Source organism: Mustela putorius, unplaced genomic scaffold (genome assembly GCF_011764305.1).
Source record: "Mustela putorius furo isolate JIRA1106 unplaced genomic scaffold, ASM1176430v1.1 tig00003845_pilon_pilon_pilon, whole genome shotgun sequence".
NCBI classification, from domain to species: Eukaryota; Metazoa; Chordata; class Mammalia; order Carnivora; family Mustelidae; genus Mustela; species Mustela putorius.
In genome coordinates this window covers 60,461,944-60,488,665 of record NW_025421998.1, presented here as the reverse complement: position 1 = coordinate 60,488,665, position 26,722 = coordinate 60,461,944, and the positions used below count along the sequence as shown (strand labels likewise).

General features: G+C 44.6%; 1 protein-coding gene across 3 annotated transcripts in view; it reads left to right on the top strand.

Annotated features, from left to right (window-relative positions):
* The window catches only part of SCRN1 (secernin 1), a 61,403-nt gene that overhangs the window by 16,609 nt on the left and 18,072 nt on the right, over window positions 1-26,722 (top strand). For all 3 annotated transcript variants that reach the window (XM_045062838.1, XM_045062840.1, XM_045062837.1), the window contains exons 2-4: window positions 5,986-6,145; window positions 19,508-19,689; window positions 23,811-24,013. In XM_045062838.1, coding sequence (XP_044918773.1) covers window positions 5,987-6,145; window positions 19,508-19,689; window positions 23,811-24,013 — 544 coding nt within the window. In that variant the 5' untranslated portion in view covers window position 5,986. The remainder of the gene's footprint in view (window positions 1-5,985; window positions 6,146-19,507; window positions 19,690-23,810; window positions 24,014-26,722) is intronic.

The following is a 26,722-nucleotide window of genomic DNA, read 5'->3' as shown; positions in this document are numbered from 1 at the left end:
ACAACATGCTGTTTAGAAAACACAACTTTAAATACACTTAGGTTCCATTTCAGGCCTGGTTTGTAATGCTGTTCCCCATCCCCTCTTCAGGTCCCCATGACTCAGAAAATGGTTTACAAATTGCATCTTAAAACAAGCAAGTTTTGTTTTGTTTTTTAAACTTTTTTTTTTTTTAAAGATTTTACTTATTTATTTGTCAGAGGGAGAGTGAGAAAGCGAGCACAGGCAGGCAGAGGCAGAGGGAAAAGCAGGCTCCCTGCTGAGCAGGGAGCCCTATGTGGGACTCGATCCCAGGATGCTGGGATCACGCCTGAGCCGAAGGCAGCTGCTTAACCAACTGAGCCACCCAGGCGTCCCTGTTTTGTTTTTTGTTTTTGTTTTTTTGTTTGTTTTTTGCTTAACATTTTATTTATTTGAGAGAGAGAGAGAGAGAGAGTGCAGGAGGGAGCACGAGCAGAGGGAGTGGGAGAAGCAGGCCCACCCTCTGAGCTGGGGCCCAGGATCCCTGGATCATGACCTGAGCTGAAGGCACATGCTTAACTGACTGAGCCACCCAGGCACTCTAAAACAAGCAAGTTTTTAAAAAAGCCATCATGGCTTTACTTCTGAGTGAGTTCTGTCTACTCATTTTAATGCTGGTTTAAGTAGAGAGTATTATGATAGAAAAGTCCATTATCAAATGGCAGACTGTGCTTTCCAAAGCTAAATATAAATGATGAACACTTTTTCAGGCAATAAGTTTCTATTTAGCATGTGCGATTGGGAGTTCATTGAATTTTAGCTTACTTTTCTTTGTGGAGGAGAGTATCACATCACAATACTATATAAGGTAACTGAGGGAAAAGGAGAAAAAAAGTCTTAGTTTCTTGTGTCATGCATGAAGAATTTAATAATTTATAAAAATCTTGTAAACAAAGATTTCCAAATGTATGCTTTATAAAGTATATAGATGAGTCAACTTGTCAGATTTTTTTTTTCTTTTGTAGTGTAACTATTTGGTATATTAACAAGTATTTTGACAATAACAGAAACAAAGAGCAGTTTCCCTAAATCATTTTCAGAAGCATTTCATCTCAGGGTCAGGGGAGAATTTACTTCTGGAAGGGCCTATTTTTCTTTTTACTTTAACAGAGGAGATAGTGCTATTAAGAGGCCTTGAAGGAAAATTTATGTACTCCTTGAACAGCTCTGAATTAGGCAGGTGGTAGAAAAAAGTAGAAGAAAGTATCAGAGAATAAATGTAAATAATGCTGAATAAAAAAATTTCATCCTTGGGAGTTGGGGGATGGGCATAATGGCTGAAAGTGGCCCAAAGGCACAAACTTCCAGTGACAAAATAAGTGGGGTTAGTGATTGGGTCATGGACATTGGGGAGGGTATGTGCTATGGTGAGTGCTGTGAAATGTGTAAGCCTGACAATTCACAGACCCGTACCCCTGGGGCAAATAATACATTATATGTTAATAAAAATAATTTAAAAAAAAGTCCTGGGGATGTCAGGTACAGCATGGTGACTATAGTTAATAATACTGTATTGTGTATTTGAAATTGCTAAGGGAGTAGATCTGAAAAGTTCTGATCACAAGCAAAAACATTCCTTGACCAGTGTGGTGACAGATGTTAACTAGACTTACTGTGGTGATCATTTTGCCGCATATCCAAATACTGAATTGTTATGTTGTGTACCTGAAGCTAATATGATGTATGTCAATTATACCTCAATAGCAAATGGCATCATAACTGTAAATCATAAGGATTTGCCAGTTTTGAAACTTTAGATGTATCAAGACATAGAATTAGAGCGAAAGTGTTTTCTTTAAAATAAAATTCGAGGGGCCTGGCTGGCCCAGTTGGTTGAGTGTCTGACTCTTGATTTCGGCTAAGGTCATGATCTCAGCCAGGGAGTCTGTTTGAGGATTCTGTTTCTCCTTCTCCTTCTGCCCATCCTCTCTCTCTGCCAAATAAATAAATAAATAAATATATCTTTGAAGAAATAATAAGGGGCACCTGGGTGGCTCAGTGGGTTAAAGCCTCTGCCTTCAGCTCAGGTCATGATCCCAGGGTCCTGGGATCGAGCCCCACAATGGGCTCTCTGCTTGGTAGGGGGCCTGCTTCTCTTCCTCTCTCTCTGCCTGCCTCTCTGCCTACTTGTGATCTCTCTGTCAAATAAATAAATAAAATATTTAAAAAAAAAGAAAAAAATAATAAAATAAAATTCCCGGATTGGTACTAACCACTGGGTTTATTTTTGAAAAATCATTTTTGTGTTTGTGTTAAGTATAAATACTTGTAGAGAAATTGGAAATTAAAGGAAAATATGAAAAGATCAGAAAGAATTACATGGTCAGGCTACCACTGTTCATATTATATACACTAACTGTACTTTAATAGCTGTATGGAGCTAATGGCCACCATATTGGACAGTGGAGATAGAACATTTGAACATTTCCATCAAGGTAGAAAGTTCTTTGGGAGTCACTGCTCTAGAGAGTGGAAGAGGATCCAGCTAAGTCATCTCTGAGGCTAGTCAGTGTGTAGAATGGTAGTCGAGGAAAAATGCATAATTGTTCTTGGCTAGTTTTCTGCTGGATATGTTACACAGTTTGCTGGTTACTTTAGCATTAAAAAAAATAGACAGGGGCACCTGGGTGGCTCAGTGGTTAAGGCCTCTGCCTTCGGCTCAGGTCATGATCTCAGGGTCCTGGGATGGAGCCCCACATTGGGCTCTCTGCTCAGTGAGGGGCCTGCTTCACTTCCTCTCTCTCTGCTTGCCTCTCTGCCTACTTGTGATCTCTGTCTGTCAAATAGATAAATAAAATCTTAAAAAAATAAAGTAAAATAAAATAGACATTAAAATTCTGTTCCCTTCTTGTATTCCTGGTCTTTCACCAGATGTAGTGGAAAAGACAGCCTCTCTGGGCCCACATACCCCTGGGCTTCTGTCGCCTATATCCAGATCACGATCACGTGATTCCTATGACTTGCTAACCAAGCAGATGTCCTGGCTGAAGAATAGAATAGGTGCTCATAAATGCAGAGTGGATTGCTACTATTTTTAAGGGCCAAGTAAGGTAAGGTTGTGCTCGTAGATGAGACACCAGCTCTTTTGAAATGACCCAGTGATGGAGAAGGAAGGGAGGTCCTATCACGCGTGGCAGGCAAACAAACACAGGTGAATGTACCCTTTCTCCACCTTCTCATCTGGGTTTTCACTTTATTTGGCTCAGCCAGCAATTCTTCCCACCCTCAAATTCTGGGAACACACTATTAATGCATTTTATCTTATAATTATTCTAGGTCTTTCTTACACATACAAAGTCTTGGTTGATTGCTGCCTACCCCTCAAGTCTGAAGATAATGCCGTTTTTGTTGAACTAGGAAAGGATAAAGGGAGAAGGAACTGGAGTTTCTTTATCTTCCTGCCTTTTCTTTCTCACAAAGGGGCGGGGGGGGGATTTTCTGCACTAGAAGGGGAATGATTTTCAGAGCTCTGAGCTCCCATGCTTCTCAGTACCCTCAGAGGGGCCTGCCCTGCACAATGTGTGTGTGTGTGTGAGTGTGTGTGTGTGTGTGTGTGTGTGTGTGTACAGGGACAGACTAATGTGAAACAGCCTGGATGCAGACTTAGCAATAGGGTCTCTCACAAAGAAGGTTCCAAACTCAGAAAGTGACTGACTCTGTGACTTGATAGCTGCTCCAGTTATGCGTGAGATGGTTTTGGTTGTCCTGCCCTGTAGAAATGTTGAGATGTGGCTCTGTTTGAACAATCAAAACCCAAATAAAATATCTTACACTCATGCAGCCTCCACAGTTTGCCAAATCTGTTCTCAAGCATCACGTCATTGGATGATGAACTTATGGGCTGGGACCAGACATTTGCAGAAGAGAAAACCTAGGCCCAGAGAGGTGACGTGACTTGGCCGAGGTCACACAGTAGTGGGTGGTGCGGCTGAGTTTTGAATCCCAGGGGGCTTTGCTGAGGACATTGCTTTCCTTCTGACTCATATTTTGGGATCGTAAAATAAAACACACCTAAGTCGGATAATGGGTGACACAAATATGATAGTGTAAAATATAATGTTTGTTGAGTGCCCATAATAGGAGGTTAAGAAAGGGGCTGTGTAGTTGGGTGTCTGGGCCCTGCCCTCAGGGATCTTTACTTGAAACATTTGAAGCAGTACATTTACTAGCAATAAATACATATCACCCCAGAACAAACTGGATGCTTTAGGGCAATGGATGCTGAGAAAATGACAGAGTCCATTATAGAAGGCGTCCTGAAAGAAAAGAGTTTTGAATCAGACCCTGAAGGATGTGCACAGACTAAGGGGAGGGCATTCTAGCCGGATACAGAGGCATGGTTGGGTTCAGTTTTAAGAAAGAAGAAAAGAGCACTTGTTTATTATTTTTTGAAAATTTGCCCTGCAGAAGACCTTGCATACAGCTGGGTTTAGAGGGGTGTACAAAGGAGACATGGCCCCCCCACTTCATATAACTTAGACTTTGGGGGGAAAGACCAAGCATTGATTGTTGGTAATAAAATAATTACATAAGTATTTCAGATTAAGATTTGCTATAAACGAAAAAGGTAGAATTCTATGAACGCATACAGTACAGTGACGTAAATTCCACTGACATTTGAGCTGGTACGTGAGGGAGTGGAAGTTAAGTAGAAAAAATAGTTTTGGTATAGGGAACAAAGGGAGGAGTGCTCAGAGAGAGGAGTGAAGCATGTGCAAAGGCCCTGGGAGGATCAGAGGGGCTGGAAAAAGGCCTCGGTGCTGGCGTTGAGAGAGCAAGAATGGTGAGTGGTGAGTGGCGGGAGGTGAGGCTGGGGAGGAGGCACAGGCTTGATCGATTTTGGTCTTTATTTTAATAACTGTGGGAAACCCCTGAAGGAATTTAAGCATAGTGACAAGACTGACATGGTCAAATTTTCTTCTAAAAAGATCGCTTTGGTTGCTGTGTGCCAATGTTTTGGAGGGGGAATACTAGAGGTTATGCAGTAACCCTTTAAGAGACTATTATGGGGATCCAGTCTAGACATGGCTGGCTGGTGCAGAGTGGTGGTAGTGGATGGGGAGAAGGGGCGAGTTTCCAAAGGGATTTAGAAGAGCAAGTTTACAGGTGGAATTTGGTGATATGCTAGGTAATAGAGAAGCAGGTGATAAGGATAGTTTTTGAGTTTTGGATGTTTGGGAAGAAGAAGAAATCAGCTTTGGGTATCAGGAAGGCATTTGGGTCTTCGGGTCTGGAGCTGAAGGAAAGAATGGGTTGGGATTGACTGTGGAGGTTCCGGGCACATGAGTGACCAATGGGCATGGATGAGCTTTCCCAGAGAGAAAGGAGCATGAAATGAGGAGAGAGGAATACAGCAGTGAGGAAGCTCATTGGCCAGGTCAAAGAGAACGAGTCAGCCCAGCAGCACTGGAAAGGTTGGAGGAGAACCAAGAGATCCCTGAGCGTCGTGTCATTGAGGTGGAGTAAAAATATATAAAATAGGGGGTGTATCTGTCACTTTGTTTCTAGACTCATTTCCTCATCACAACCCCCAAATCCATTAGGTGCAAGCCACACAACTCTAGATCCAAGACACTTGCATTGGGCAATGTTACAAGTGTAGCTATTTATTTTTCCATTACTGTGACAGATTGCAGTCTGTTTGTGTTTTCTGCGGGGAACAATAACCTCCTTTCCTTTCTCTTACGTCATTGCGCTTTTGGCTGTCCCTGACTGCAGCTTGTTGCAAATCTGAGCTTGTTTAATCCCATGGAGTACTAAACACTATCTGGTCTCAGTAGCTGTGTTAATTCTACTGCGCGCGCCCAACTTCATGTGCCAGCTGGGATCCCTTAATGAGCGAGCTGCACACAGTTCAATGTGAAAACTATTTTCGCTGGTGCAATGTGTTTGAAGAACTCACTCCTGGAATGTTCTACGTCACAACTGCTTCCAGGCCATCCCTGGCATTCTCTCTCTTTGCAGGATGGCTGTTGCTCCTCCGAGTTACTGTTTTGTGGCCTTCCCACCACGTGCTAAGGACGGGCTGGTGGTGTTTGGGAAAAATTCAGCTCGGCCCAGGGATGAAGTACAGGAGGTTATGTATTTTTCGGCTGCTGATCATGAACCCGGGAGCAAGGTTGAGGTAAGTCCCGTGTTAGAGTCTCTCATTGGTGCTCATTCCCTTCCTCCGGCTTGGCTCAGTGCACCTTTCCTTAACTGGGCTCACTGGTCAGAACTGCCATGTCGGTTCTGTGATTCCTGATCCCACGCAAGTTTGTTCGTGGCCTTAAAAAACAGCATCACATGGGGACTAATACTACATTCGTGGCTATAGCCCTTCTTTTATAAGTAAGTAAAATATTTACATGGTTTCAAAGTCAAATGTATAAAATAAGGTGTATTCATAGAAGTCTGGTATCTTTCTTTGTCTCATTTACTCTACTTATTTTTTTCCTTTTTCTTGAAAGTTTTTTTGGTTTGTCCTTCCATTTAAAAAATTACCTGCGCATGTAAGAAACTACACACACAAACATACACACACATGCCCCTTTATCCCATATGTTTTTCTTTCTTGGATGAATGGTAGCACACCGTGTATGCTTTTCTCCACTTTTCTTTTTTTACCTTAAAACATATCTTAGAGAGGGTGCCTGGGTGGCTCAGTGGGTTAAGCCGCTGCCTTCGGCTCGGGTCGTGATCTCAGGGTCCTGGGATCGAGTCCCGCATCGGGCTCTCTGCTCAGCAGGGAGCCTGCTTCCCCTCTCTCTCTCTCTGCCTGCCTCTCCATCTACTTGTGATTTCTCTCTGTCAAATAAATAAATAAAATCTTTAAAAAAACAACATATCTTAGAGATCACCCCATGTGGTAAACAGAGGTCCTATTCCTCATTCCTCACTTAGAGCTATACAGAGAGTTCCATTCTATGGATGTATCATGGTTTAGTCCCAGGTTGCTGGACATCTGGGTGGTTTTTCCAGTCTTTTGTTATTGCAGATATGTTGTTGTATTTTGGAGGGGCTGATAGCCTGGTGTATCGGTCACAATATCTGGTCTTGGTTTATGTATTGTATCATGGTAGAAGACTATCCATCAATTCCTATTTTGAGTGCTTAAAAATCTTTGTCGGTCCTTCACTGGGATATCCCAATTGTTGGATCCCAATAGTGGGATTGTTGGGTCACAGAGTAAGTAAGTGTGTAATTTTTTTGGACTTTATCTGATTTGCTTGCACAGGTGGTGTCCTTCTGCATTTCTGCTAGCGATGGAACAATGCCTGTTTCTCCATATTCCTGGAGTGTACCGTCAAACTTTCACCATGCCTGATGTCAATTTTAAAGTCTGCTACTTTACTAAATTCTTTCATTGGTTGTTTCAGCTTTTATCATTTATTCTCTTGGGTTTTCCAGGTTTATTGTTATCAATGCCTACAAACAGAGGCAGTCTGTTCTTACGTGTCTGGTTTCTTATCTGATTGGCTGATAGCTTGGATTCAGTGTTAATATTTAGTGACGATAGTGGTTTTCTTTGTCTTTTCCTGACCTGAGTGGGGCAACCTCTAGTGATTCTCTAGTCACTCAGACTAGAAAGGTTGGAGGAGAACTGAGCTTTGCATAGTTTTATTGTGTTAACAAGTATACATCAAAATTTTTATTTTTAGTGGTTAAAAAAACCCTCAAGGATAGGTGTTAAATTTTGTTGAAGGCCCCCCCCTCAGTGATACAGAGATAATCACTGGATTTTTTTTCTTTCAGTTTATCTGATAAATTGAACTATCTTTGCATTCATAGAAGAAACGTCTTGGTTATGGCGTATTCATTTTTGTGTGTGTGTTTCAATGGTTGTTGTTTGTTAAAGGATGAAGAATGTAGAGAAAAAAACTAAAGGGGCAGGTAAATTGATGAGCTCTTTCCACTGACATAAACCTCTACTCATTGGCATTCTATGCATTCAAGATAAACTTATTTTTTTCTGGTAATTGTGCTAGGTTTTAAAAGGTATTCATCAATGTGTGTTTTATTTTCCTATCTGAATCTTTAACTGTTTCAAACCTTTAAAGGCAACAAAGCAGCACCAGAGAGCAACAGAACTCTGTTAGGAGTGGCTGTGTTAGGTGGATGGAGCAGAGGCGGGGACACGGCTGGCAACACGGGAGCGTGACTTGGGGTATGGATTGTGTGCGGTTGGGGCAGTGACAGCCTGTCTCTCACAGGACTTTCTCAGAACTGCTCTCCTCTTGTGCTGTGCCACTAACAGGTCCAAGCCCCTAAACTTCTGGACTTTTCTTTCGTACAGGCAGAGAAGAGTGCTAGGTTTTCTGATGATCGTGCTAGGTTTTATTTTATTTTATTTATTAAATGTTGCAATGCCTAAATATATTTTTTAAAGACTTTATTTATTTATTTATTTATTTGAGAGAGAGAGAGAGAGAGCGAGAGCACAAGCAGGGGGAGCGACAGGCAGAGGGAGAGGGAGAAGCAGACTCTCCACTAAGCAGACAACCCGATGCGGGGCTTGATGCCAGGACCCTGGGATCATGACCCGAGTCAAAGGCAGATGTCTAACCAACTGAGCCACCCACGTGCCCGATCACACTAGTTTTTAAGTGGGTTTTCATTCATTCATGTTTCCATGTCCATGTTGCTTGGATTTGAATGTTTCTCCCTTCCTGGAGCCGAGTGCACTGGGCATAAATGAAGTTTGCAGGTCTGAGTTATTTTGACTTCCCCTGTCTGTCTTCCCTCAATGTTCCTTTTTCTCAAAGAGTCATACCAACTGAAACAACACTTTGATTTTCCCGTGGGCAGATTTAATTTCCCAAAGATAGCTGCACCAAAACCCATCCTACACGTACTTTGTACAGTGTGATGAACATGCCTCGGTGGGGAGGTGAGGGTCATGAACTTAGGTGAGGGCTTACGTTTGCTCTGACCAGCGTAGCCTGGTGGAAGTGATGCCATGTGACCTCCAGGGCTGAGCCATTGAAGCATTGGGCATGGAGTCTCTCAATCTTGGGGTCTAGCCCTAAGCATCCAGGAGCTATGGTGAAGGGAGCCCAAACCAGCCCACGTAGGAAGAACACAGGGAGGGGTCCACATGGAGAGGAACCGAAGTCCCTCAACCAACAGCCAGTGTCAACCCACAGCCAACCGCCAGATGTTTGAGTGAATGGCCCTTCAGACAATTCCAGGCCTCGGACACTGTGGAGTAGAGACATGCCGTCCCTGTGGCGCCCTTTCCAAACTCCTGCCCCTTTGAATTCATGAGATAATAAATGGTTGATTTACACCACTAAATCTTGGGGTCACTTGTTAGTAGCCATAGTAACCACAGTATCACACAAAAGCCATTTATAAATATGTCTGAAATAGATATTTTAGAAAAATATGTTTAATTTTGGGAGGGATAGGCTAAAAAACCCAGTATTTTCCTTTCACGGGTACAATCAGGTTAGAAAGTAGACTAGATTCCTTTCCCTTGTTAATGCATGGTATGTAATCACTCACCTACACTGGAAGTTCAATGACGTCCCCTTGCATAAACAAGTGCAGTTTGATCCATACCAGAATTCGTTTCCAAGACAACCTGACCTCCTTTCTGAGCTGCCAACCTGTGTTTGGAGCTGCCTCTGTACATTTCCGCATCCGTATTCTGCAGGTAATAAAATAACATCACAGGTCAGAAACCAAATTCATTTTCCCCATCTTATTCCTCTTCCTCTGTCAGACCCTTGTCTGCCACATAGTTTAATCTAGAGACTAGAGGGAAACTCTGACCCTCATTTTCCCATGCATCCCTAGATGCTTGGGGACGGCTGCCACCAAGTCCTATTGCTTCCGGTCCTGTGTTCACATCTCCTCCTCATTCAGATCCACCCCCATCTCCCTTCCGCTGTCATCTGCTTATTGGTCCCTGGCTCTCCTTTTCATAGATCCTTCAGACTGTGAGGTCACCAGGATTTTCAGAGCACAACTCTGTCACTGCATCGTTTAAAAACGGTTGTGTTTACAGGATCAGAGTCTGGGCTGATTTGTATGCCATTCAGAACTCTTCCTGGCTGGCACTGGGCTCCCTTTCCCTTTCTCTTCTTTAAAATTGATAGGCTTCACTTTTCTTTTTAAGCACAGTTTTATGTTTACAGAAAAATGAACAGAAAGTACAGAGAGTTCCCATATAACCCTGGGAAAGCTGGGGCCCCCCTCAGCTTTCCCTGTTATTAACATGTTAGGTTAGTGTGATACATTTGTTATAATCCATGAGCCAACATTGATAACATTTATTATTAACTAAAGTCCATCTTTTACATTCTGTTTTGCTTTTGGTGTTGTGTATTTTAATGGGTTTTGTCAGATGTATGTGATGACACCTATCCACCATTATAGCATCATACACAGTACTTCCTCTGCCCTAAAAATCCTCTGTGCTCCTCCTCTTTATTTATCTCTTCCTAATCCCTGGCAACCAGTCGTCTTTGCACTGTCTCTAGAGTATTTTGCCTTTTCCAGAATGTCACGTAGTTAGAATCCTGGTGTGTAGCCTTTTCCGACTGGATTCTTTCACTTAGTAGTTATGTTTTCAGAGTTCATCCAGACCTTTTCTGGGTTGGTCGTGCATTTCTTTTTAGTGCTGAAAACTATCCCATGGTCTGGATGAACCATGGTCTAGTTTTCTGTTCATCTATTAAAGGACATCTTGATTGCTTCCAAGATTTGGCAATTATGAACAAATTTGTTATAAATATTTGTGTGCAGGTTTTTGGGTTTTTTTACTTTTTTTTTTTTTCGGTTTATTGTTTTGTCTTGTTTTGTTTTTTAGCCCTTCTTCCCTCCTGTATGCAAGTCTTTGTATGGACCTAGTTTTTAACTAAAAAATAAAGTTACTTTTTAATGTAATTTAACATTTTGAATAGGTAACATGTTCATATGGTTCAAAGATTAAGTGATATTAAAAAGGTTAACTGTGACTTTCTACCCCTTATTACCAGTCACTCTGATTTCCATCCCATATAGCCCTTCTTATTAATTTCTTACACATCCTTCCAGTGTCTTGTGCAAATGCAAGCAAATATGAATATTTAGCCTTATTTTCTTACTTTTTTCATGAAGGTAGCACAGAATATATATTATTCTGAAACTGATTTTTTAAAAAAAATTTTATTAACATATAACATATTATTTGTTTTAGGAGTACGGGTCTGTGATTCATTAGTCGTACACAATTCACAGTGCTCACCATAGCACATACCCTCCCCAATGCCCATCGCCCAGCCACCCCATCCCTCTCACCCCGACACCCCAGCAACCCTCAAGTTGTTTCCTGAGATTAAGAGTCTCTTAATGGTTCATCTCCCTCTCCGGTTTTGTCTTGTGAAACTTGATTTTTTAAGTATAAAATTCCAAACTCACAAAAAAGGTCTATAGCTTTGTTTAATAATATTTTTTAAAGATTTTTCTACATCTGTACACAGAGATTGTTCTTCTTCTTATTATTATTTCTTTTAACAGATGCGTAGTTGTCCATTGTGGAGCTATCCCATAACTTTTCAGTCAGTCCTCTGCTGGTAGACACTGGGACTGTTTGCTAGTCCAGAAAGTCAGCCACGAAGAACCTTGAACATGAGTCATCCTGCCCATGTCCATGTATAGTCGCTAGATACACGTCCAATAAAGTTCTTGTACTAATTGCCCTCCGTAAGAGTTGTACAGTTTCTGGCTTACTTTTCTATCCTCATTCTTAGTTTTTCTGTTCCAGCTTGTACCGTAGGCTCCAGCCACACTAGAGCTCATCATTTCTTGAACAAATAACACACTTTTGTATTTCTCTGTGCTTTTACTCATTCTGTCCTTTGCTAAGAAGGTCCTTCTTCTCCCCTCTTCTCATCTGCTTGGTAGACTCAGGCATCTTTCAAAGCCCGAATACCAAAATTCCCACCTCCCTCTGGCCTGCCCTCGTCGTCTTCCTCCTCCTCCTCCTTCTTCTTCTTCTTTTTTTTTTTTGTTTTAAGATCTTTTCATTTATTTTAGAGAGAGAGAATGAGAGTGTGAGTGGGGGGAGAGATAAAGGGGGAAAATCTTCAAGCAGACTCCCCACTGAGTGTGGACCCTGACTTGGGGCTCCATCTGATGACCCATAAGATCATGACTTGAGCCAAAACCAAGAGTCACATGCTTAACTGACTGAGCCACCCAGGTGCCCCAGCCCGCCCTCCTTCTATGAACATGTAGTACTATATGCATGTTCTGCCATTATAAATCAGTGGAAATTTTTAGTTGCCTGAAACCAGTGGAAAGAGTCTGGCCCCAGACACAGGGTTCCTGGCTTCCTGTCTTGCCTTCTGCATTTCCTGTATTTTGGGTCTTTGAGCCTCTTTCGGACTCAGTTTATGCAATTGCCAGATAGGGATCATAAAACCCACTGTGTCTGCCTTATAGAGTGTTTTGTGAAACACATGGGAACCAACATTTAAAAGTACTTTGTAAACTCTAAGGAGAACATCGGGAAGAGTTCTTTTTCTTTTTCTTTTCTTTTCTTTTTTCTTTTTCTCTTAAGAATTAACTAGGGTTGAGAGATTCTGTGACCCCACGTCTGAGATCCCAAACTCCTGTCTGTAGCATATGGTTCTAAATTTGCTTTTCAAATGTACTCTTACTCCTTTAGTTCCCTTATAGTTATACCTATAACTTTCCCAAGTACAGAATGATGGGTTCTTTTCCATAGCTAGGCTTATGAGCCCTAACAACTATCATGTAACTTTCACAAAAGCTCTCCTTAGCATATGGAAATTATTTTTCTAAACTATGAAGAGTGAGAATTTTTCATAAAATCCCATCTATTTCTTAGCCATTTCACGACATTACAAGCTTACATATTCTGCAGTTTCCCTAGAAACCTCATACTTGAGTTCTGAGATTCCAGGAATTCATTTTCTGGGAATAACTCTGTACTAAAAGTCATCCTGATGACTCATCTGCTGACCTGCCCCCCCCTTCCAGTTGGCCCATCCTTCCAGGAAGTCTTCCCTTCCAAGTCATCCACTCACCCACCCCTTCCTCTTCCTTCCGTCTGTCCATCGATCCTCCATTCTACAGCAAGATCTCTTTGCTTGAAGGTTGAAGGATGAGAAATCGGGTCCCTTAACAGAATTCCCCAGTTTCTAAAATTACACTCCTCAGTTTCATTTTGCTGCACAGTTGGAAGATGGCTGCATTTTATTTTATGTTCTTTAGTTTTTCTCTTGTGGATTCTGAGTTTTTTTGTTTTTGTTTATTTGGTTATTTGTTTTTAACAAAATCACTATTGGATGAGGAGTAGGATAGATAAAATGTATATCCATTTGTGAAAGGCCCTTTGTCCTCTCTGAGGATGCCGTAACCCTGTGCATCACAGAACTCTTCTCGACTCTTCCTCAAACCCTGCTCCTTCCTATAGATAGGAGTGTTGAGGAAGCCGGTGGATAATTTCCTGGATTATGATGTTCCATGAGTGCAAGGTGTGTGTACGTGTGCATGCCTGTGGATGGGTATGTGTATCTATTCTTATATGGATGACTTTTCTAGTTAAGAAACAAGGGATCCAACATTAGAAGACTGTTCGAGAAAACAATGAATTTCAGTTAAAGTGGATATGATTTATACTTGGTGCCCCAGAGAAGAATTCTATCCCAATTGGTGGAGACACAATTCTTTTATTCTTTTAATTTAAATTCAAGTTAGTTAACATACAGTGTCACATTGGTTTCAGGAATAGAATGTAGTGAGTCATCACTTCCATACAATACTCAGTGCTCATCCCAACACATGCCCTCCTTAGTGCCCATCCCCCATCTCGCCCATCCCCCATCCTCCGCCTCTCCAGCAACTCTCAGCTGAGACAGAATTCTTGATAGCCAAGTCAGATTTGACACATAATGCTTTTAAAAAGTCTCTTGTTATTATATAATAAACCTCATCTCCATTTTACCCCTTCCTTTAAAGTTTAAAGTCTTCATTGTTTCCTTTTTTTGGGGAGAATGAATTTTACTTTATTTATATTTTCCTCCATCTGAAGTTCTGTATGAGTTCAGTATCTCCAGGTACAACTTTCAGAGTTTGGGACAGGCTGTTGGTAGCTCATTTCCTTTTTCTTCCTGGATAAGAGTACTTATAGGAAGAATAGAAAACTACCCATTAATGAGAGTCAGTAACATTGTTAGTGACTTGGTCCAGATGGCAGCTTTATTTGTGGTTTGTGGGATGGACATGTGTTTTGCAGGGGAGAGTGTCTGAATTTGAAATTCTGAAGATTCTCCTATACAGTCGGAGAGCACAGGTTGTTCTGGAATCAGAGAGAGCTGAGCAAAGGTCCGTGCCAAGGGCAGAGACTGCGTGCCGGTCTTCCTCTCTGCTCTCTTTGGCCCCAGGAGTCTCCAGCCCTCACCTCAGGCAAGCATGGCTCAGCAGGGACCTTCCTTCTGTGTCCCCTTTTCCTGTTTCCGACCCCAGGCCTTGGCACGAGCCGTTCTCAAAGATATTGTGGCTTCAGGGAAATAAAAAGCAGCTCTTCTAAAATGTGGCTGACTTTTTTTTTTTTTTCCTTTGTCTCTTTTTGGAGTCATAATGAACCTTAAGGGCACATTTTCAAAAACCAGTCAAGTAGCAGGCAAGACACTGGGGTAAAAAAGACAAAAACAAACCTCCCAAAACCACCGTGATAATTAGAAATGCTGCCTTAGAGTTGCAAATTTCCTAAAACTAAAAATATTCCTCCAAAGCGTCCCATTTTCCCTGCCTTCTCCCCCTCCCCCAAGCAGCACCCTAGGAAGTCTGGCTGACTCATCAGCTCATTTCAGAGCAGTTTTCACTGGTGGTGCCAGGGTTGTGCTCACCATCTGAGTACAGTAGGAAGCACAATGGCTGCATTTCATTAATTGAAACGTCTATTGTGTGTCTCTGTTCCCCTTTCCCTGGGTGATCTCCAGAAAGTGTGCGCGCTGGAATGTGCCGAGGGTAGGCAACAGCGTGAAGCTGATTTTGCTTTTTGTTTTCAACACAATCACGCAAAATAAGAAAGGGCTTGCTCTGCAGAAGAATCGTCTTTTGTCTCTGTCTTGAGGGCTTTGTGAAGGCTCATCTTTGCTACCTTCCAACCTAGCATCGGTCCCCAGGAGCCGCCTGAGAAAGTGACAGGCTCTGTGCAGGCGGCACCTTTAAAACCTCGCTGACATTTAGAAACGTGCCTCACGACGCGGCCCACGCTGGACATTCTTAGGTTGTTATGTGGCCTTGGCACCCAGAAGTTGTGCTAGCTGACAGATTTGTTTTATTAAAGAGGGTTGGGAGTGGCCAAAGGGCAGCATGACGGTTTGCTCATCTCTTTGCAGACCACTTTTTTTTCCTTTTAAAGATTTTATTTATTTATTTACCAGAGCGACACAGAGAAAGAGGGAAGACAAGCAGGGGGAGTGGCAGGCAGAGGGAGAAGCAGGCTTCCCGCTGAGCAAGGAGCCCAATGCAGGACTCAATCCCAGGACCCCGGGATCGTGACCTGAGCTGAAGGCAAATGCCTAACGACTGAGGCCCCCAGGCACCCCTCTCTGCAGGCCTGCAGAGAGCTTCAGGCCTCCAAACAGCTTCATCACCAAAGCTGAGGCCAGAACCATTCCTTGAAAGACCTCTTGAGTGGTGAACATATTCTTTTTTCTTTTTGTTTTCTACTAGAAATCTGGATAGAATTCTGACTTGAAGCAAAATTGTTTTTGTCACACTGAAAGAAGATTTCAGGTGCTGTTTGGATTTTTTTTTTCCTGGTGAGACCTTCTCTGTTGCCTCAAATCACATGTACTGTCCGCCTCATTAATGAATTAATGATGTGACGACTGTGAAGGTCGGTGAATTTTATTTAAAAAAGAAGTGACTGCCTGCAGAGTTCAGGTTCTAGATGGCTGACTTTATAAACTTTGGCTAATTACATCTTCTGTAAATGTTCCCTATTTATGAGGTTTGCTCCCAGACTGGGATTTTAGATAACCAATCTATACAAGACAAGCGTGACGGCTTTGACCTGGGTGTGATTAGTCACATCTCAAACACAATGGAGTGGGTGTGAATTACAGCCACAGAAGGGTCCTTGTTAAGCCCAGGCTGCTGCAGTCCACGACAGAGATGCCCTAAGGGGTGTGTGTTTTGCTCACTGAGGCTTTGGTGCATCTCCCATCTCCCCATCTCCCTGCCCCCCTGCTCTGTAGCATATGAGGGGGATCTGGTGCCTTGGCTTTCAGCCCAGTGTTTAGGAGGAGCTGATTTGGCCCATCTGGCTTCTTGGGCATCTCCTTTCTTCCTCCTCATTCTGAGTTTGGCCAAAAAGTGTCAAGTTGGCTGCAAATATTTTGAACTCCTATGAAGACCATATGGTCTTTTGGATTCAATTTTCAACATTTTTATCGGTCAATACTTACTGAGCTCTTGCAGTCCTGTTACCCAACGCTGTTGCAGTAGCTTCCCTGAGCATCACAGAGGAGGGTGCCCTTGGACCATGAACACACCTTTGACATCCCCATCTCTCTCTCTCCTCTCTGGCTCTTACCTCTTTCTGGAATACCTTGATTTCTAGCCCATTTTAAAAGATCAACTCAGATGTCACCCACTTGATAAAGCCTCTGCCCACGTGGGGTAATTTCCCTCTTTCTTTTGAACCTGTACTGTGTCCCTCTGATCTTTGTTACTCACTTATTCCTTCATTCACCCCTTTATTCATTCTTTCAAAAAAAGATCTACTGATGCCTCGCATGTACCAGATTTCGGATATGTCAGTGAACTAAACCACAGAGCTATCTCCCTGCCCTTATGGAGCTTATCTTGTAGTTGGGGGAGATAACATAATACACAGTATATGCAGTACATAAGTCAGTTATGCAGTATTTTGGAAAGGGGAAAGTGGAATGGAATGTGAAAAAGGGAAAGCAGGATCAGGTTGATCAGATGTCCAAGGTGGGGGGAGGGGGAAGATGCAGTGTATGTTAGGTAGACAGGCCTTGGTGACAGCTACTGAGATTGGCCTGGTGGCCATGGTAATTTGCATGTGTACCTTCTCCTTTCCCAACTGAAAGGACAGGAATTGGGCATCCTCAACTGCCTTATCTGCCAGCAGCACTTGGCACATAGTGCCGTGTGTGTGTGTGTGTGTGTGGTGCTCTGTAAATGGTAAAATGGAAATGAACATGTAAACATGAATTTGAAGACAAATAAGGAAACCCTGTCTATTTTTTTAAAAGATTTTACTTATTTGTTTATTTGAAAGAGTGAGACAGAGACAGAGAGAGGGTGAGGGGTGAGGGAAGGACCAGCAGGGAAGGAGGTGGAAGGAGGAGAGAACCTCAAGCAGATTTCCTGCTGAGCCTGGAGCGCCATGTGGGGCTCAGTCTTAGGACCCTGAAATCACAACGTGCACCGAAACCAAGTCAGGTGCTTAACCAGCAGAGCCCCTCAGGTGCCCCCAATAAACCCATTCTTATTTTCACTTTCTTCCTGCCCTTAAAATATGATAAATCTATACTTAGAATCTTAAGGGGCACCTGGGTGGCTCAGTCGGTTAAGCTTCTGCCTTTGGCTCAGGACATGATCTCAGGGTCCTGGGATAGAGTCCCATGTCAGGCTCCCTATTCAGTGGGGAGCCTGCTTTTTCCTCTCCCTTTGCCCCTCCCCCTGCTTGTGCATGTGCGCTCTCTCAAATACATAAATAAAATCTTTTAAAAAAAAATCTTAAATTCCTTCTATATTTACTCATTCTTTTCAAGACAGAATTTGTCACTGGAGCTCAGTGAGCACAGGGCTTTTGGAAAACATTGGTCAAATGCCTGAACTGCTTTTTACATGAAAAAACACAATTATAAGATGTCAATTTCAATTGCAAATTAGAAGAGCACAGAGGACCATAGTTTTTTTCCTGCTTTGGCTAGGTTTTTGCTCTAACAGAATTGTTTTTCAAAGTAAACAACTTTTGGGAACTGAATAGGGGAAAACATTTCAAGAGTGTATTTTATTATCAATTTGCCATGAAAAACTCAAGCGTCTCTTGACAGCCTCTGGATTTAATTAGCTGTAAGTTTACCAATATTTATCAAGTGAAAGAACATTATCCCAGTGCAAAGCAACACCTCATGTGAATTATGAGGACATGTGTGTTGCCTGATCAACGAGTGTGCAATGCCACACGTGTTTCAGCTCTTACCTGATGTTTAGAGATTATGGAAAATCAACGCAGAATCACTTTCCAGGCTGCACTCAGTCAGTGTAACTGGGTCTCAAATCAGAAAAAGATCTAGGGCCATGTTGAACTGAGGCTTTTGTGCCCAATTTAAAAGGTAAATGCTTGCTGCTGCTGCTCTCCCCTGAGAGCCAAAGAGCTCCGTCTAATTTAGAGCCCTGAATTCCGTGCTGCGTCTACCTAGAGTAGACCTAGACTGATAGAACGCCAGAGTCAGGAGGCCCCTTGGGGTAACCTAGCTTAGTGGCTTTCCAATTTCCCCCAAGGAGCTCTCCCATGGGCCCAGTGTGCAGAGGCAGAGGGAAGAACCAGCAGGCCAGGCTCTGAGTGAGCTGGTCTCACATCCCATCTTCCATTTGCCTCAACACACTTAGATTGTTTTCATGCTTCAATGTAAGAATTTGTGTGAAACCAGGCTTCTGAGGCTAAAGATCATTTGATCTAGAGTAGCTCACTCATTTTCCACGTAGAGACATGGCAGCCTGGAGAAGGTAAGATAGACCACGCCAAGGGGTGTGTCTTGCAGTCCTGACAACAGTAGAAACATGCCTTTCTTGGACTGTCTCCTTTTGGGTACACTGCACAGGCTTAGTGTGTGAATCAAATGAGACAGACAGGGAAGCACAGCATATAAAAGCACACTTAATGCATTAGTTAATATAAAATACTATCATCATGTTCCCTTTTCTACCCCTAGAGCAGCTGTGGAGGTTGTCAAACTTGGTTCCAGGGAGCACTCGGTATCATTGCCAGGGACATAAGAACTCCTGTTCTTCAGGCAACACATTTTCCTTTTAATCCACTTTCTATGTCAGCCCTCCAGGTCAAGTGTCTCCTATAGGAGGGTGCTATAACTTTAAGGAAGTTTGAAAACCACTGATCCAGAAGGATTTTTGTCTCTGAGCATAAATAACTATATGTGTTTCAAATGCTGGTGCCCTCTGTGCCTACTGAAATGACCGGGCAGAATATTCGGGGCAGATGTTGGCTGAATGCCTGGTTCAAGAAGATGAGAGCCCTGTGGATCAGCTGGGCTTGAACCAGAGACGGACATCTGATCAGTGAAACTGCAACTCGCTAGAGACACCTCTGAGCTACATTAAGACTTGGGGTGTTTTTGAAGTCTGGTGTTCCTGAGGCCTTTCTTTTTTTTGGGGGGGGGGTGTCTGTTTGTAACTCATGTGGTGGTTCACTGTAAGTTCCAGGGTGGAAACTAAGCAGATCCTGGCAGGTGATGGTCCTTTTTTTCCTGTCTTCATTTTTCAGTGCACTTACATTTCAATCGACCAAGTCCCCAGGACCCATGCCATCGTGATAAGCAGACCTGCTTGGCTTTGGGGGGCAGAAATGGGAGCCAACGAGCATGGTGTGTGCATAGCCAATGAAGCCATCAATGCCAGAGAACCAGCCGCTGAGACAGAAGCCTTCTTGGGGATGGATCTGGTCAGGTACTACAAGACGATTCTTTGAAACACCTGCTCGAACAGGCAGGGAAAGGGGATAGGGTTTCTTTCCTCTAAAAATCATATTTTGTAACACAAGCCTCCCAAAGAAGACCTGTGCCTTTTTTGTTTGTTTGTTTAAAGATTTTATTTATTTATTTATTTGACAGAGAGAGAGAGAGAACGCGCGTGCACACACACAAGTAGGCAGAGAGGCAGGCGGGGGTGGGGGGGAAGCAGGCTCCCAGCTAAGCAGGAAGCCCGACACAGGGCTCCATCTCAAGACCCTGGGATCATGAACTGACCCGAAGGCAGATGCTTAACTGACTGAGCCATCCAGGTGCCCTGACGTGTGCCTTTTGATATGAAGTTCAAGGTGTTAGAAAAAAAAGAGTAGATTACAATGGAATATTAGTAAGTAATAAAAACCAACCATTTGCTACATGCTTGAATTTTGAAAACATTATACTAAGTGAAAGAAGCCAGACACAAAAGGTTGCATATGGTATGATTGCATTTACATGAGATGTCCAGAAGAGGCAAATTCATGGTAGTGGAAGGTAGATGAGTGGTTGCCTGGGGTTGGGATGGGAAAATGGGGAGTGATTCCTAATGGATATGAGGCTTCTGTGTGGGCTGTGGAAAATTTACTGAATTTAGATTGCGGTGATAATTGCACAACTTTGCAAAGACCCTAAAAATCACTGAACTGAATTTTTTTAAGTGGGCGAAGTTTATGGTTTATGGTTTGAAATACATCTAAAATACAGGAAAGAAGGAAGGAATCATATAAAATACCTGATATAAAGGAAAAAAGGAGAGCGCCGTGGCCCTCCCGGCCCTTTTCATCTCCGTCATCTGTTTTCCTTTCGCTGCTCTGCCAGCTGCTGTGTAACGGGGAAGCAGATGCTGATGGGGACCTTTGCTCGCTTCCCCTTGTGCCACGAGCCTGTCCTGTGGGCCTGTCCTGCAGTGGCCTGTTCCAAAGGGTTGTGGGCCTGGGTTGTGGGCCTGTCCTGCAGGGTTGTGGCTGATCAATGACTGAATGACCAAAGGCGAGAGAGAGAGGAATGACATTCTGAAACGACTTTCCTTTTTTCTGAGACAGTGACATGCAACAGAATCATGACCGAGTTGAAAGAATATTAGGCTGGGAGCCAGGGGCCTTGATTTTCAGTGTGAATGTACCAAGTGGTAACACGTCTCTGGGCCACATTTATTTGAAGGGAGGCCTTAGATGGGTTGACCTCTCAAGAACCTTCCCAAACCAACATTCTGTATAAAGGACTAGAGGTTTGACCCTTAGTAGGTTGTGTAGGGAGAACGTGCACATTTACGCCGAGACCTCTGTGGTCTGTAGCTCCCACCAACCCATGGCCAGATCTGTTCACCTTCCAGGGAAGGGCCCTGGGGGCTTGACACACCTGTGTGAGTCATGGGCCTCAAGCAGGGATTCTTCCAAGGACTTGCCATAAAACAAGAATTTGAATTTGGGAGGAGCTAACTCCAAGACCCAGAAAAAACCCGGACCAAGCACATGCCTTTGGAGGATCTGGATTGTACCGAAGGTAGATGTCGGAGCGAGACTTGAACTTTGGCCCGGTAAATTGCATCCCTTTGCCTGCCCCGGTCATGCCCCTAAGGAGGTGGAGCAGCCAGTGTGGAAGTAGGCATGGGGGCCAGAGAGAGGCTGTTCTCGTTCTGAATCACACAAACCTGCCCCATCTACGAGGCCATCTAGACCACCTGAAAGGCTTTGGAACAGGCGTCTTGACATCGAGTGACTTGGGGCCCTAGACCGCTGTAGCCCTAGTGTGTCCACCCGTCATTGGAGCCGGATGGTGTGTAACCCTGTGGCTACTGGCAGTCCGTGGAGCAGGCTGTCCTGTCCTCGCCCCGTGGCACTGCGGCGAGGTGGGAATGGCCAGGCGGACAGAGGAGTATCGTTTCCTGTGGTCCTGGCACAGGGAGAGGAGTGTGAGAGCAGAGTCGTGTCTGTGGATGGGTGTCGAGGTCCTGCCGCAGACGCTGGGCACAGAGGGCGTGGGAGTCAGCGTGGGAGGGCAAGCGCTGTACTGGGAGTCTCAGTGTGGAACACAGCAGGCAGCACAGCGGGAGAGTGAGCTAGACCTGCACAAGAGAAATCACAAGTTCCGGAGGCGGGGTGCCCCTGGCGAGGTGTCACATGGTGCTCACACATGTTTGTCTGGGCAAATCGGAGCTCCATACAAGCCCCGGGGACAGGCTTCTGCTTGGAATGCATGCATGGGGCCGTGTGACCAGAGGCTCCAAGGACCTGTGGAGGGAGGAGGGGGACCCTCCTGGGAAATAGCTTGGACAGACCTATAGAGGTGCTCATAACACACTTACTTGCTCTGGATCCCCAAAAGCAGATGACTGCTTGCTTGCTTCTGCCTTTCCTCTTCGGAGAAGATGGCACTGACCAACAGAAAAGTCTACTTAATTCCATCTTCTGGTGAGGTTATTTTTGGTCACTCTCCCAAGATGTTAGGGACCAGCTTTGCAAATCAGTGGCTTGTTACCAAGTCTTCCTACATACACTAAAATTGAGAAATGACCAATGAATTGATCACAATGATCTGATGGTGAAAATAAGCCTGTTACAAGAATGCATCCGTAGCATCATCTGTTCCTCTCCCTGGCAGCACAGGGAACATCCCTTCAGAAAGAAGCAAGCCGGGTGAATTTCAATAACGACCGGTGTGTGGGCGGTTCACCAAGAGCTGGCTGTCGCTGCCGTCCTAGCATGCGCCGCAGCCTCTGCCCCAAGGTTCTCGCACTCCCGCCCCCAGAATGACAACGTGGAGGAAAAGATGGACAAATAGACATGTACTGAGCACGTATCGTATGTCATCCTCTTTCCAATCAGCCTGAGAGGGATGTACTGCCCGTTTGACTTGGCAAAGGAGAAGACCAGGTTTCAGAAAGGTTAGGTTATCGAAGGTCGTGCTGCCAGTGGGTGGCCGGACCGGACCTGGAAGACATGCCCTCTCTCTGAGTCACTGCTTTTCTGCCAGAGGGGGCTGCCTTTCCAACGGACCCCCCAGCTCCTTGGTTGTGCTTGTATTTTCACATTCATTACCTCATAAACCTGTCCCACGGGCAACCCGAGGATATAGGTACTTACTTTTTTATAGGGGACATAAATTTGAGCTCAATACAGTATGCATCTGGCCCAGGTTGCGCAGAAGACAGTATCCGTGCCCTCTTTAGGGGGCCAATTAATTGGAAGGGCTAGGAGGAGACTGCTGTCTGATTTCAGACGAAGGATGTACTTTTTGATAAGTGAAGCCCTAAGCCACACCAGCAGAGGGAGGCCGATAGGGTGGAGGAGAGATATGTTGAAAAGCATCCATGTCCTAACCAGGCACCATACCTAGTGAGATCTCTCAGGAAATTATAGGCACCGAGGACAGTGGCTGGTCATGGAAAACTTCTGTCACTAAGCCACATACCTGGTGTAGAATAGCACAGATCAGGGCTTCCCTGGGCAGAGCTATCCCCCCCCACCTTTTTTTTTTTTTTTTAAGATTTTATTTATTTATTTGACAGAGATTACAAGCAGGCAGAGAGGCAGGCGGGGAAGCAGGCTCCCTGCTGAGCAGAGAGCCCGATTCGGGGCTTGATCCCAGAACCCTGAGACCATGACCTGAGCTGAAGGCAGAGGCTTTAACCCACTGAGCCACCCAGTCGTCCCCAGGGCTATCCTTTTGCCCAAAGGCAGGAGGGAGGATAAGCCACAGAAAGGGGGTCTTGATAAGGCTGGAGCTGAGCTGCCTAGCTCCAGGGGAGCCAGAGTTAGAAAGGAAACAGAGAGGAGGCTGAGCTGCCCTTCACAAGGCAGAAACCACTGGGTTCCTGACTCTTCTGTCTGTGTGGGAGGGGGGTGCCCAAAGACAGAAAACACCTCCATGATTTGAAACCAAACGTGGGAGAGATGTATTCTGAGTTCAAGTGCCCTGCATCTACATCTCAGCCCATGGATGGAACATGTTTACGCACGTTGGCCGGCTTCCTCGCTCGGCTTTGGCCTGGTCTTTGGTTGCCGTGGTAACAACCACATGCTAGGAAAGGACTGAGGTACACTTCTGGTTTTCTTCCTCCAGGCTTGGTTTAGAAAGAGGGACGACAGCTAAAGAAGCCTTAGATGTCATCGTAGCCTTGTTGGAAGAACACGGACAAGGTGGGAATTACTATGAAGACGCAGACTCCTGCCACAGCTTCCAAAGCGCATATCTGATCGTGGATCGCGAGGAGGCCTGGGTGCTGGAGACCGTGGGGAAGTACTGGGCTGCGGAGCAGATCGCAGGTGAGCCCGCGTGGATGGGGCGGCCAAGGCGGGCACTGCCGGATGTGCAGGAATCCTGCTGCTGGTGCCCACCCTCTCTGTGCTGGACCTTCTCTCTGGGCTCTGCTTCTAGAGATGAGCCTGGGGTGTGGGGACATCAGCACTTGGGAAACACACCCTTGACATTTCTTATTTTCTATTTGCTTTCTGGGCAGGACCCAATTTTGACTACCAGCAGTTCCGTGACCCAAATGGTTACTCTGACTTTGTCAAAGGAATGGTGATTTTCCCAGTCCGTTCAGTCAGCGAACCACTACGACAGGGAGCTGCCCCTCGTCACCCCCAGTCCTGTAGCTCCTTGCACTTGGAATGCTCCTCTGAAAGAGGAATTTGGATCTGTGTGGGGACCGTTGACTGCCTCTGGGCCAACAAGCTCTTTTCTCCGTGAGACAGTGTTTCTAGAAGAGCAGAGGACTAGGGAATGCACCCAGAAGGATGCATTCAGTTATTGCTCCACGCTCCCTGTAGCATTTGTCTTGAGTTGGTTCTGAGGGAGATGTTAGAGGGGGTGTGGTTGTCCTTTCTCATCACTTAGCAGCCTCACACTGGGGACCAGATGGGGTCCCAGAAAGGGCTATAGGGTTTCCAAGAGGACCAAGGAGTTCGAGGAGAGAATTGGCCAGTGAAGCCCCACTGACATTCCTTAGGACTGAATGACAAGTACGTGGACTGTGAGCTGCCATTCCCTGACACAGCTGGTAGGTCGTAACACTCTCTCGTATTGGACCTAGACTTGGTCTATGTATTTTTTTCTCGACTGAATTTGTAGGGAAGTCTCTTCAGGTTTCTCAGAATTGATGATGGGGATGATAGGGATGAAACCGGTTTTCCATCTCTGCCTTAGGGGGGATTGGAGCCAAATCTGACCTGAGTTAGAAGCAGAAGCTCTACTGTAATAGTTGGGAATTAAGCCCATTGTTTTCCATGACCGCCGTCAGTGTGGGGATCAGGGTTGCCATGGGCGACAGGCATGTTGTGTCCTGTGTGAGGCTGGCTTGTGGTGCTTGCCTGGAGGAGGAAGGCGTCTTCTCATACTCACAAGGGTGTCGTATGGGCTGACGGCACCCTTGCAACGATGTCAGGGGGTTCCCCCACCCCCACGTGCCCAGCACACACCCACGTGTGCCTGCTGCCCTACTCCTGCGGTCCTCACAGGACTGATGCAGCCTGTGTGGGCCACTGTATCACCAAGCCTCCTGCTGGGCAAGAGCTTAACACTCCTTTACCAAAAATTTCTCCTAGGACGAAGCCTTACGATCAAATGGCTCCATCCAGAGGGCTAGCGGTCCATGCTAAGGAAGTAGTCCTTGATTGCTTTTTAGTAGAACTTAAAACTTTTTGATCTATACCTGCCTTTCAAAAGCTTCATTGCCCTTCAAGATACAGCTTAAAAATATCCATCTCCTCAAAATGAGTGATGTCTTTCCCCAACTATTGTAATAAAGCCCCAGCCATTCCTTGGACTCTTTCCTTGGGCATGATTATGTCCTCACTCCCTGCAGGAGGGTACCAAGAGTAGGATCTCCTCAGTCTGGTCCCTGAATGCTCCCATCCCCAAAAGCAAACATCTATTATAAATCAGTCCTTGAGGGACATACTGTCTGTAGACAAGATTTTTTTGTCTTGTAAGACAAAAAAAAATCTTAAAAATCTTGTGCACAAGATTTTTTTTTTGATAGCTTAGTGTGAAGAATGCCAAAATCACTTATTTAGGCCAGAGCTACTTTTTATTTTTAATTTTTTAAAGTGGTTTTATTCTTGTGTTGTCCTATGGAAAGATGAACGGCAAAAGGCCAGTGCCCGTCACCTAGGAATACTTGCTCTAGAAGAATTAGTCAGTGAAGCAGAACATGCTGGAGAACTGAGTCCAGTACTGACCTTGTCTCTCGGATCTGGTTCTCAGGCAGTCATGGCTTTATTGCGGCCCATGGCTTGAGCTCTTTCCCTCTACTTCATTGTCCAAAAATGTAGAAGATCAGCATGCTCCCTGGAAGTAGCAAATATGGAGGGCCTTTCTGCACTATAGCTCATAACCTTTTAGGGTTCTGGAGAGCATTTTGAAGCTTGAAGGCCAAGTCAACCTCAGGGTATTTGAGGTTGAGGCTTTGGAGGAGCCAGAGTGAGCCTGCCAGCAGCTGAGAGGATTTCTGGCCTTGCCTTCCCGCCGAGTGTACTCAGAGTGCCGGTCTTTCTGATTCGAGACTTCTTTAGTCACACTTATATTCTTATGAGAAAAAATTCTCGTAGATCTCCCACACCCATATGTACACGGACACATCCATACGCGTGTGCGCGTGCACACACACACACACACACCCCTACTGATATACTCCAAGACACATGTTGACAGGTGCATTCCACTATTTTAGAATAATTCATTATCAGTGCCACTGTGGTTTTCTAATAAATATTGGCACCCCAAAAAATAAAAAGCTGAATGAAGAAGTATCATATTTGTATTTTCCAAAAATGATGTATTTGGGCAGAGGGTGGAGGTGTAGAGGTTTCCTTCAAGTAGAAAAAGGTTAAATTGGGAAGGGAAATCTCTATATTTGCGACATTCATAAGTCTTGTTAGTAGTGCTGTGTCTCTTTAAGAAACCTTAGTAATAAATGCTCGGGGCTCATTTAGCCATAATGAGGGCTTCACCTGTTTCCTTTTGAATGTGAA